Raw genomic sequence first — 12,758 nt, 5'->3', positions numbered from 1 at the left:
GGGGGTGGGGGAATGGGTGTGTGCTTATAAGGCCGCAAAGCAGTTATTTTGAGGTTTCATCTCTGTTTAAAAAGAGATGCCAAGTGTGACTCCACTCTGACAATTTCAGTGTTTCCTTTTTATAACATACTTCAAAAATACAGACTGAAAACTTGAAGTATCTTAGGAGGCCTGGTTTCATTCTAAAGTATTTCTGAAAGTTTTGCATGAATAGAGGGGGTGGCAGAAGGAGGGAGACGAGTGGTTCAAGTGTATACAAAATGTACACACTTGTTTGGAATTATAGATATAACTAGCTCCAGTATTTCTTTGTTCACAGGCAAAATCTGCTTTTTAACTGATACTGGGAATCTCAAGGTTTAAATTTCTGCCACGTTTAATTCTATCTTGAGATTTTTGCTTGACTTAGTTCTTTAGCTCATTCCTTTTACCCTTTTCCTGTTGTCCATGCTTTTGCTGTCTAGCCCTCTGCCTCCTCGGTGTTTCTTTTTGTTTTACCTTTTACTTCCTTGTTCTGCCCTGCAAAAAAATACACTTAGAGATGTTTCACCTTTTGCCTATAGAGTGTGTATGTTCAAGTTATCTTAGGGTGGCGACATCAGAAATAAACTACTGCATAAATGCATTCTTACCCAAACTGAGAATGACTTAGGTAGAAGTTGTTTTTTCCTGTATCTGACACTATGCTACAATGAGGCTGAACCACAGATCTCTCTTGGTTTGTAGGAATTTTTTTTCTTTGCTATATTGCAACAAAAGGGATTAAATGTAGCAGACCCCATTCTTCCATTTATTCAGAAGTGCTTATGAAATGTCATGTGTATAAGGGCTTGTTTCTTGATTCACTTGTAATCTCTATTTTGCCCAGTAGCCTTTGCCAATTATAGTAAAAACTGTTACTCTTTTCATTCTTAATCCTACATAATTCAAAACCAAATCCTTAAATATGAGGAGTGAATTTGACCTGATAACTAGTTGTGAAATTCAGTCATTTAAAAGTATTTTTGCATTGCTGAAAAGAAGGGTCACTCTGAATTATTTTAGAAGTACCATATGTCTGAAGTATGTCTGTCATGTTTTTTTTTCTTCTTCAGAAATCGATGAAAGGATTCCTCTTTGCTAAGCTGTATTTTGAAATAAAAGAATATGAACTTGCTAAAAGGTAACATTTGTTGCTGTATGTTTGTTTTTTCTGTTCTCTAAAGTGTAAGAGAAAAGCTAAATGAATATGAAATAAACCAGATAAACCAAGATCAATATCATGCTGTTTTAAGGTAGCAACAAGTGTGGGTATTGAGTGCCATGTAAATCTTTATAAAACAACGACTTGAAAGAAGATTAGTTATGTGTTACTGAAAAACTTACCTGGTTGATTTTTATTTTTTTTTCCTCTCACTGTATTATGTAGTTCTCACTGTTTCTGCAATCTCTTACTTTTTTTTTTTTTTTTTTTTTTTTGAAATAGAGGTAAATACTTGCCCACAGTTAAGGAACATCTGTACATGTCAAACAATGTTACTTCTTACTTAAAGGTACAGGCAAAGTATCTAGAACAAAATAAGACTATGCTTTTTGTATGGCAGATTAAGTTATCATTATAGGTCAGGGAAGGGAGTATTATTGAAAAATGTTGGTCGAGTAACTGACTTTTCCCCCTCCCCGCCCCATAGGTATATATCTACATACCTCAACGTACAAGAGAGAGATCCCAAAGCACACAGATTTCTTGGACAAATATATGAAGCTGAGGATAACATAGAAAAAGCCTTTGGGTGTTACAAGGTAAGTATTACACTGACCACTAATGTCCTGCTTTATTCCTTTGTAAATGAACTTGTAAAATCCTTCTGTGATGGACATTCTCAAACTCATAGAAGAAAAAATGTTCCTGGAAAAACTGTATTATTGATATACATTTGACTATGGAAAGTATATGAAGCACTGCAGAGGAGATTCTTCACTTGAGATCACTTGCTTTAGTAGCATATTTTAAAGTTAATTCTTTGTTTGTTCTGGACTTGATCTTTGTGCTAATTGCTGTTAAACTCTTCCAATGTCATAGATTGTTTTTTGGACTAAAGATCTGTGACTGTTGTAAAATTCCTTAATATGGACTGTGATGACAACAGGAGTCTGGTTGCTACTAGAAGACTGTAGGCCTAGTGGGTTTTTTCTTCAGTTTTGTAGGGGGTGGGGACTGAAGGAAGAAGCAAATCTAATTTTGATTAGGCAAGCACATAAATTTCAAATTCGTAATTGGACTGTCTTTGTTCTGTTTTTGGGGAGGGAGATGATGTGCTCAGTAGTCTGGTTGCCAACACAGCTCCATGAAGTGCTATCATACTTAAACTGTGTGTCTTAAGTATTTTTTGAAGTGTCCACATCTGGCTAGAATAGAGGTTCTTGTAGTCCTGCTGTTTGTGTATAGCAGTAGCTAGTGGCAGATGCAGAGGAGCTGGATTTTGCATTTTCTCTTATGCTCTTCTGAATTCCATCCGTTTTATCTGGGTGCTGTGAACTAGTTGTGGCATTTAGAAAGGGTGTTTTGGTTTTGCTTATTTTTCTTTATATAATCGATAAGTCTAATTTGAAGAGACAGGTCTGTTTGTGGGGAGATAACTTTCTTTCCTGTTTCATATGGATTGTAAGATCAAGTTTTTTCTTTCCTCTTGTGTGTGCATGGGAAAAACTAGCGTTCTGTGGAGTTGAACCCAACACAGAAAGATCTTGTGCTGAAGATTGCAGAGTTACTATGCAACAATGACATTACTGATGGAAGAGCAAAATACTGGGTTGAGAGAGCTGCTAAGCTCTTCCCTGGGAGTCCTGCTGTTTACAGGTTGAAGGTAAATTCCAAGTTATCTCTGTTCTGTGGCTTAAAGAAACTTCCAGTGTCTGACTGGAGTGTTATTTTGCATGTCAACTCATACAAAACTCTTCCTGGCTAAATTATTTTAAAATCTTTGATATTAAAGCTATTAGATATTACTTTCTTTGCAGTCAGACCTTTTTGTCTGGCTTTCAAGAAAGCTGCAGCTACAGGCTTTCATACCCTTTTTAATTCTTCAAGGTTAACCCTCTCCAAAATGCCGAGAAACCGTGTTAGTTGTCACATCTGAGAAATTAAGACTAGGTAGGCATTACTTGATCTTTCTGTTGTCTGACTAGCAGGAAGGTAGCAGGCCTGTGAACTCGGGCTTTTTTGTTTTTAAATCTGTACTATGATAAACTGCAGAAAGTGATAGATGCTGTAATTCTCAAATACTGTGTAAATGCTTTCACTCATGCAATCTCACTTCTGCAGAGGTATATACTGTGTAGCTTGACAGCAACCACATTGAAGTCTTAAGATTTCTGGTTGGCTGTTTTTTTGAGCAAGGTGGTCTATGGCAGAGTATGCTGTCATTGAACCAAATGGTTTTGCAAGCATTACTTACCCTTGGTAAGAGGCAAATTTTTCTGAGTATTTTTTTCTATGATAGTTGTCTCTATTTTAAAATATTTGAGTGTTTCATCAAATTTTTGTAATACCTGAAAGCTATTAAGAATCTGAGTAATGTAGTCTACGTAGTGGAGGAGAAAAAAACTGTCTGGTAATGTAGTTGCTGAAAAGACTCACATGGGAAACCAAATATTAACATGTTACTTTCATGTGTAACAGGAGCAGTTACTGGATTGTAAAGGTGAAGACGGATGGAATCAGCTTTTTGACTTGATTCAAGCAGAACTTTACGCAAGACCAGATGATGTCTACATAAACATCAGACTAGTTGCTCTCTACCGTTCAAACAATAGATTAAGAGATGCTGTACTCCATTGTCAGGAAGCACAGAAGAAAATACCTTTGCAGTCAAGCTTGGAATGGTGTTCCTGTGTTGTAGAGACATTTGAGGTGTTTAATCATATTTTGATCCTGTGATAGTCTTCCATATCTTTTTAACTGGTCTGTTTCTCTTAGTGTGATTACTCTGACAACTATTTCTCAAGTGATATAACTCCTTCAAATGCAAGTCAGCTGAAGCCAGTGGAATTACAAAATATTTTTTTTTTCTTTCCAATGGGAATTTTCTCCCTAAAATTAAACCTTATAGAGCTATTGAGTTTCTAACTTCAAAAGCTGAGTTAGATACGGCAGTTCCATTAGGGATAAAATTGCTCAGGCAATTAACTCCCTGGAACTTTGCTGCTGAAGAATATGTTAAGGTCTCAACTGTGAAACTGGATTATACAGTAAATGCTACTAATATGTTTTGGAGAAGTACTGCCCTTGCCTTCATGGAAGGATGACTGTTCCTTATCCTGTGATGAACTTTCTTCTTTAGGAATATCTGGAATCTGTACAAGACTTGGAGTCTGATAAAAGTAACTGGAGAGCTATCAAGAAAGATCATCTGCTGGCCTATTCCAGCTTTGTCAAAATGACACTTTCTTCTAGAGATGTTCAGGAATGCAGAGAGGCACTTGAAAGGTACTGTCTTACCTTTCCTATAGTAAAAAAAAATAATCTAAGAATTGTTGTGGGTTTTTTTCTGGGTCACAATATTTATCACATTTCAAATTCACTGCTTGATTGTGGAGGGGAGAGGTGATTCTCTTTACTAGCCACTAAGAATGGTTCTTACTGGGTTTGAACCCCAAGCTATCTTTAGACCGAGATGCAAGCCCTGTTTTGCGTAGTCAGCACACGACCATGGCAAAGACTCGTATCCCGGGTCAATTAACTTTGTATCTTCTTTTCATTCAGTATGATGTTGTTCCATACTTCAGCAATTGATTAATCCAGATTTCCCAGGCAATTTAAAAAACAAACAAAAAAGAAACTCCTCTTGTGTATCAGCTTTGTCCTGGTCATTTTGTTCTAAATAAACACAACACATATGGGAATAATTAGGAACTTTAGGTATATAGGATAATTGGGAAGAAGGAAGTCACTTTCAGTAAGAACACTCTCCTTCAGGGAAAACTGATGGTGTTACAGGGCCAGCTGACTTCAAGGCATGTAATCTGTGGCACACTTACAGTGTAGTACAAAATGATGTTTGTAGTCAATATATTGATTAAGATCTGTGTTACTTTCTTTTCGTTTTCATCCTTTTCTTACTGGCTTTTATTGACTTAACCTTTGTTCCTCAATTATGCAATGGCTGCTATATTGTCTTGTAAAAGACTGTTCTTCAGTCTGTTAATCTTGAGTGGATACTTGAAGAATACAGAGAATGAATGAGGAATACTTAATGCCCAAGTATATTTTATTTTCTTTTTCTCCTCCAACATTGACCAAAACAATCGTGTGGTTTTTGCTGTGATTTTATTAGAGCCTTTCAGGGTGATTACATCTAAACCACTTCCAGACCAGGGCAATGCTAGCAGTCATTGTAGTTTTGTCAGGTAACTGAAAGAGTGTTTTAGCTGTTTTTTGGAAAGCCTTTCCTGAATGGGGGTTGTGTGCTAGCCTACAGCTACTCAGATTTCTACAGTACCTTCTATTTTTAAAGAGCTTGTGCAGCTGTATTTTTGGCCTTTCTGATAAATGAAGGAAAGGGAAGAGCAAAGTGACTAGTGCCTCCTGCATATCTCTAAATCTGCAGTAAACAAGTTTATCCATGTGGTTTGGGAGCATAGTTTTGAAAGCAGCTGTACAAAGATGTTCTGGAAGACTGTAAATATCTAGGTAATATTAAATATGTTTTACTTCAGTAAACTAAGTTGAACTTTGGGAGTTTGAGACCGTTACTGTACTTTTTGGTGCAACTCGGCTCTAAGCAGCTGAGACAGTACTAACCATTGACTCATGAAGTTACTTGATTCACAGTTAAATATCATCACCCAAAAACATCTGCTATAGCTTTTACCAGGACTGTTTAGAATGAGTCTTCTCTATGTTTTAGTTTTGATCGTGTGCTTCATTCGTTGAAGCCGTATGTGAATGGGGCTGATGAATTGTCTCGTACCTTTGTGGAAATGAAAGGACAGCTCTACATGCTCGCTGGAACTCTGTTACTGAAAATGGCCCAGCACAATGAGGCACAGTGGAAAGTTGTGTGTGAACTAGCAGCACTCTGTTATCTGATAAGTTTCCAGGTAAGTATTTTCAGTTTATGCCTTCAGCTCATGCAGTTCTTGAAATGTTCTTGCTTTACATGTGTTGAACTCCTGTATTCTTTAGATCAACTAGAGTTTCTGTGCCTAAGGAAAAACTCTTTCCTCACTCGTAAAACCCTACTCTTTCACAATTCTTTAAAAGGTTTCAAATGACATGAATAGGGTAAAAGTATATCTGCAGCTGTTTCCCTTGTCGGAGTAACCTGATTCTTTGAGGCTAGCAAGTTTATTTCCTGCAGTATATTTGCTTTTCTGTAATACAGCTGAATACATATGTTAAGCATTAGGCTTATTGCTATAGAGAGGAAGGGGATGAACTGAATTGTTCTCATGTACTTGTGTGGACAGCAGAACTAAAAAAATGTAGTTTAATTCCTTACCTGCTTGCATTCCAGGTATTACTTGCTCTTGTGTGTGCTTAATGTTGTTTGCAATAGCTATAATTGTCCACCCAGGGGTTTTGTATGTTTTGGATGACTTCCCAGCCCCCTTAGCTATGTGACATAGTAGCTTCAAAATGAATTATGTATTTTTTTTCTGTAGTTTTCTAATACTGAAAAGAAACTTGTTTCCTAATTCTTAAGACTAATTTAAATGATCTGCTCTTATTGTGAAAAAGCTGTAACAATTCTCTCTTTACTTCATCAGGTTCCTAAACCAAAGTCAAAACTAATAAAGGGGGATCAAACTGGACAAGATGTGCTAGAAATGTTGGCCTGTGATCGAAAAAGCCAGTCTGGTAATAAAAATAGCTACGTAGTTCCATTTTAGTGTTACAGGTAGTTTAAGAGTCAAGTGGTTTGTAAAAGAACATGTTTCCTATCTTAAAATGTAATGTTAACACTTCAATATGCAGTAATATCTTCTAGATTCTGACTACATATGTAAAACACCAAACAAAACCAAAACAACAGAACAAACTGGTTTGATCCTAACACCTAAGGTGGTGTGTGTGTTTTTTTGTTTCATTTTTTTCCCTCTTTAGTGTGCTAGTGGAGTGTGTCCTTTTTTTTTTTTTTTCAAGTGTGGCTTTTTTCATGCTTTTTGCCTTTCCAGCACACTAAGATAGGATTTAATTTGTATGGTCTCTTAACTTGTATGGTCTCTTAATCTACTGGAAATGGCTTCTGCTTGCTGGTAGATACTGGTTTGCAAGTATCGTTAGCCCCAAGAGAAGATTACTGTTTCCCTGTCCTTCTATCCTCTTGTTTGTTCATCATGTTTGTTCTTTTGGCTGTTAAGTATAGGCAGTTTTTCAGCCTACATGCTCTTGCAGGGCCTAGATGAAAACAAATGAACCCACTAGGCATCAGGTTCAATTGTTTTAGAATGGATTTTGATAAGACAGACTTGTATTGCAACTGTCCTTGAAATAAGTAGCTGTAATGCTACTACAGTAGTAGTTATAAGAAGGTGGTTTTGTTTTTCCCAAAGAACTGGCTTTACAAATGTCTTGAGTTTGTTGTCACTAAAAGCTTGGAAAAGCCTATGTGCTGAAACACTGACCTTATTACAGGGAGAACATAACAATCTCTAGGTTTCATAAGGGGAAATCCTGATTCCCATCCAGCCTTAGGTAACAAGAACAAGCCAATGTATTAAATGTTCCTTTTCTCATGTTCATTGCTTTATTTATGTGAAGTGATATTTTTGCTTTCTAGGCCATATGCTGCTGAACTTAAGCCATGGCAAGCAAGACTTCAAAGAGATTGTGGAGTCTTTTGCAAACAAGAATGGTTCATATACGTTGTTTGATAGCCTATTTGAGAGTGGAGCTTCTAGAGAGAGATCTTTTATTGGCACAGATGATATTGGGAACGTCAGTACACAAGCACCAATGCAAGTGGAACTTAATAAATACGATATTGGTAAGAGTTGTTACTTTCTGAAACTCAACACAACTTTCTGTACCAGAAGCTCTTCTACAAATACTTCATATTGCAGCAGCAGACGAATACCTTGAATAGCCACCCAAAGTTGCCCTAATGTCCTAGGCAAGGCTTAGACTTGTAAAGGAGTAAAGAAGTGCTTCTTTAGTAATTCCATAAAGATTTTGGAGAAGTTAAATAGTGCTAAAAGTAGTTGCATATTAGGCTGAATATGGTAAGGATGGAAGTGAAAGGAGATCTGAGAGTCACTCCCCTCAGAAGCTTTAAGGGGTTGATGGCTTGAGCACTCAGATGAACTTGATACGTTTGGCTAACTTGGAGTTTGTAATCTTTCATAAGTGAAAGCTGGAACCTTGGTGCTCATTGGTCTGCAAAGTATCTTTGGCTGCACTGACAGAGTGAAACGTGAAACTCACTTTTGATCAGATACAGGTCTTGCTGACTTGCAGGATATTGACATCTGCATCCAACTTTGTTTTTGCATAGGTGCTGTTCGAATGCACAATGGCAGTCTCCAGCACCTTGTGTGGCTCGGTTTGCAGTGGAACTCTATGTCAGTCTTACCCCCAATACGCAAATGGTTAAAACAGCTTTTTCACTTGCCCCAAGAAACAGCAAGACTTGAGACAGATGCTCCTGAATCCATTTGCCTATTGGACCTTGAAGTAAGTAAACTTTCTGAGTTGTTAAACATACTATGCAATTTAAATTTTTTGGTATTTAATACCTTTTTTTTTTTTTTATTTTTACAAAACCAGGTATTTCTACTTGGGGTGGTATTCACTAGCAACTTACAACTGCAAGAGAAGTTTAACTCTCACTACGATGCACATCAGCCTCAGTTCTTACCATTGCCAGTGTGCAAACAGCTCTACACAGAAAAACAAAGATCCTGGTGGGATGCTGTTCGTACTCTTATTCAGAGAAAAACAACGTAAGGCTTTTTCAGTTTGGAAATGTTTCACTAAGCCTTTAGGCAGTTTCTGCTACAGCAGCTTAGATGGGTCCCAGTAGATTCTTGTACAATCAGATTTATTTTTTATATATTTTGGACATTGAAGCTTTGTGGTAGTATGGACTTGATATGTTTGAAAGATTTCCAAGAGTGGAATTTCCATTTCTAACAGTGTATTTCTAAACTAGAGGAAGGTTAAGGCTTAAACTGTAGGCTATACTCATCAGGCAAATGACATGTGAACAAGTGAAAAATAGAGAATACTAATCAAGGAATGTTTCTTCTGATATGCAGACCAGGAACCGCAGCAAAACTGAGGCTTATCGTACAGCACGGAATAAGCACTCTGCGAGCACTGGAGAAGCATGGCCTTCAACCTGCCTTAATTATACACTGGGCAAAAAACCTGCAGAAAACAGTAAGCTGATATTATTTTGAAATACATAGAAGCCAAGGTGTTTTTTTTCTTATTTTCCAAACTATAAACAGACTATGGCGGGGGGGGGGGAATAATCAGATGAGAACGTGTTATTGAGAACAGTTTCTAGTCACCCTATAAAGCACTCTGTCTTAAACTGTAGTGTTATTTTCTATGTATATGTTATTTTGCATAGCTCTGGAGATAACCCCCACAATGTTTCTCTCAAGTGTTGCAGAAGCACTCTGGAAACTTCTCAAGAAAACAGGAGAATGATATGTATGAATAGCATTTTTATTTGAATTTGTTGAAATAGTGTGTGCTTCTGTTCCCTTTTCTCTACCAGGGCATTAGTCTTAACTCATTTTATGACCAGAAGGAATACATTGGACGAAGCGTCTACTACTGGAAGAAAGTTTTACCTATGCTGGAAACTGTTAAAAAGAAGAGGAGCATTCCTGAACCTATTGATCCTCTTTTCAAACACTTCCATAGTGTAGACATACAGGTACAGATAGATTAAGCTAAGGCTGAAGTTAGAGAGGGTCTATGTCAGAAACTTAGTTGGTGGGATTTTTCTCTGCATTGTACAGCTCATTGTTATTACTGTAAAACTGTTAATGATGAGATTGGGTAGTATCAGTGTATGATAAAGGGGCAAAAAAAGTCCTTACAACTTTATTCTTACCTTTGAAACTGTGTATACAGTTGGAATGCACTGCACACTGTTAGTACCAACTTTCTTTAAAAGTGTTTTCCCTGGATTATAGGAAGAAAAATACGTATCATTCCACTGTTCGGTATGAGTTGTCTTTCACTTTATTTGTAGGGTTGTCATATTGCAGCATATGAAGAAGAGGCACGTATAGCATTTGCAATGTTGGATGCAGTTGATGGCAAAACTGATGATGCTCTATTAGCATTTGAAGCTATTGAAAACGTGGTTTCATACTGGAATCTTGCTGTGGTAAATTCATAAATTGCATTACCCCAAATTCTTTTGCTTTACTTAGTTGCCTTCTGACTGATCCTAATTAATCTGTGTCCTGTTCTTTAGATCTTCCAAAGAAAGGCAGAAGAGATTGAAAATGATGCCATGCTGCCAGAAGAACAAGAAGAACACAAACCCTATCTTCGTAAAAGCAAGCATTATCTAACGAAGATCATCGAGAAAAGCTATTCAGATCCCTCAGTAATTGAGACAGTATGTTCTTGCTTTAAAAACGTGTTGCAAGAGATGCAGTGGATTGGTTACTGTTTCAAAATGAAGCCTTTTGCATATATGCCGGCTTTTTCAGACCAGGCTTTGCATTAGAGCAAGTTAAAGTTGTTTTTTTCTGCAAGACAAATGACCTGCTTAACACCAGCGGGGTGATAATCTATGAGTAACTTCTGTAACTGACCAGGTCATGCAATATTCTGACAATTCTGTGGATGAAAGCTTTAATGTAAACAGCTTTTCCCACCATCCTTTTATAGAGGTCAGTAAGTTTGAAAAAATAGAATTAATGTTTGTCTGAATTGTTTTCTTACATTAGTCTTAACAGATTTAGAGCTTTGAAAAAACAGTATTTGTGTAATGAAAGCCTTGTGAATTGTTCAGCCAGAATTCTGAGTGTAGTCTATCTTGCTCTGAGTGAGAATTGCAATCATGACTCACGTTTTAACTAACTTTTTAGTTGCCGGTGTCTATTGAAACTGTGAAGGAAATGCTAGATACAGTGATCCAGGAACTTGGCGAGAATGATGAAGAGGGAAGTCCTGCCTTCAGAAATGGTCTTTCACGAGCTGTAGATTCAGAGGTGAAACATTCCACTCCATCACCAACGAAGTTCTCTCTTTCACCTACTAAGAGCTACAAGGTATATTAGCCAGCTGTTATTTCAGAGAATTGTTATGTTTAAATAAAAATTCACAAGATTCAATTACCTTTTTTTTTTTCCTAGTTTTCTCCTAAAACTCCTCCTCAGTGGGCAGAAGATCACAAAACTTTACTTCAAATGATCTGTCAGCAAGTGGAAGCTCTAAAGGTAAAGAATTTTCTCACCATACTCAGTGAATAACAGCTGGTCTTTTAGTTATGGTAAAGACTTAGTGATAATAGCAGGCACTAACTTAGAGTTCCTAGACTACTACTTAAATCAGTGGAAATATCTTCTCTAAACATCTACCTAACTTGAGTGCAAGAGTAAATCTTTTTGCTTGGAATCTCTTTATTTGGGACTTGAGCAGGGGTGCAGAGGGAACCCTTCTAAGGGCTGTATGCAGGAGGAGTTCTGCTTTCATCAGTTTGCTTCTCATCTGCTTGTCTCTGTGTTTGTTGGGTATTTTTTTAATTCTGGCTTTAGAACACAATCTTAGTACTTTGTATTGTATGGGCAGATCTTGGATGATTCTGGAAGGTACCTCTTGATTTATTTATTTTCCCAAGCTTGAACAGTCTTTTAAATAGAAAAAGGGTAGGGACCATTCCTTATTTTTTTTCTACAAATACTTATGAAATATATACTTATGCTCTTGATTGGCACACTGTCTTGACAGAATGAAATGCAAGAAATGAAACTTAGCAATTCTAGCTCAAATACATCTCATCGGTGGCCTGCTGAAAGCTATGGAACAGATGCAATGTCAGAGGGTTATCAGAGAGCACAAAATCTTCATGAAGCTCCTCTAACAGGTAAGTTGCTGCTGAATTTTTAACTAAACAGTTAGCTAAACCAGCTAAAACATTTCTGCAATACTTGGAAAAGTCTTAATGATTCCCAGTTAAAAACTAATTGCTGGAAAGGGTCTATTCAAAACAACAACAAATCAAGTGTAAACTCTTTCCGTGATGTTCCTTTTTAGTTGCTACCACTGGGCCATCTGTTTACTACAATCAGTCACCTGCCTATAACTCTCAGTATCTTCTCAGAACTGCTGCAACCAATGTAACACCAACAAAGGTGAGAATAAATCTATCCGCTTAAGCTACTTCTAGTGATCTACTGAAAATGACTGCTTTTGATTCTATATGTAGCTGGGTGTAATTGCAGTTCTTTATATAGTATTTGGTGAATTTGGACTGCTAGGGATAAATTGGTAATTTATCTTTCTGCTTAATTTTGGGGATGTGGGGTTTGGGACAAAAAGTCAGCAAAATGTGTTTGTAATATATTAGTGTATGTCCCGTACAAGGTATGTGTGATAAAGTTTTTTGGTTTTTTTTTCCCCAAAAGTAGTATGGCAAAAGAAAATAGGGCTTTGGATGCCCTTCAAGATTTAAACTAATCAGTTGAAGTTAGAATCAGCTTAGATCGAAACTCATATGAGAGTATAGCCTGCTTTCAAGTGTACATGTTGTGTGGGCTTCAGCACAAATTACTGACTTTGACCTGTATGTTGCCATAATAAG

At 37.0% G+C, this 12,758-nt stretch overlaps 1 protein-coding gene across 3 annotated transcripts in view; it reads left to right on the top strand.

Moving 5' to 3' along the window:
* The window catches only part of LOC136097302 (E3 SUMO-protein ligase RanBP2), a 33,122-nt gene that overhangs the window by 1,648 nt on the left and 18,716 nt on the right, over positions 1-12,758 (top strand). For all 3 annotated transcript variants that reach the window (XM_065829567.2, XM_071807781.1, XM_065829566.2), the window contains exons 2-19: positions 1,095-1,162; positions 1,671-1,782; positions 2,694-2,846; positions 3,662-3,892; positions 4,323-4,468; positions 5,889-6,081; positions 6,751-6,841; positions 7,764-7,970; positions 8,478-8,656; positions 8,750-8,925; positions 9,241-9,364; positions 9,711-9,872; positions 10,194-10,331; positions 10,422-10,568; positions 11,044-11,226; positions 11,311-11,394; positions 11,906-12,041; positions 12,212-12,309. In XM_065829567.2, coding sequence (XP_065685639.2) covers positions 1,095-1,162; positions 1,671-1,782; positions 2,694-2,846; positions 3,662-3,892; positions 4,323-4,468; positions 5,889-6,081; positions 6,751-6,841; positions 7,764-7,970; positions 8,478-8,656; positions 8,750-8,925; positions 9,241-9,364; positions 9,711-9,872; positions 10,194-10,331; positions 10,422-10,568; positions 11,044-11,226; positions 11,311-11,394; positions 11,906-12,041; positions 12,212-12,309 — 2,628 coding nt within the window. The remainder of the gene's footprint in view (positions 1-1,094; positions 1,163-1,670; positions 1,783-2,693; positions 2,847-3,661; positions 3,893-4,322; positions 4,469-5,888; positions 6,082-6,750; positions 6,842-7,763; positions 7,971-8,477; positions 8,657-8,749; positions 8,926-9,240; positions 9,365-9,710; positions 9,873-10,193; positions 10,332-10,421; positions 10,569-11,043; positions 11,227-11,310; positions 11,395-11,905; positions 12,042-12,211; positions 12,310-12,758) is intronic.

Source organism: Patagioenas fasciata, chromosome 1 (assembly GCF_037038585.1).
Source record: "Patagioenas fasciata isolate bPatFas1 chromosome 1, bPatFas1.hap1, whole genome shotgun sequence".
NCBI classification, from domain to species: Eukaryota; Metazoa; Chordata; class Aves; order Columbiformes; family Columbidae; genus Patagioenas; species Patagioenas fasciata.
Note: the sequence above shows the minus strand (reverse complement) of the source record. Positions and strands in the feature narration are given on the sequence as shown.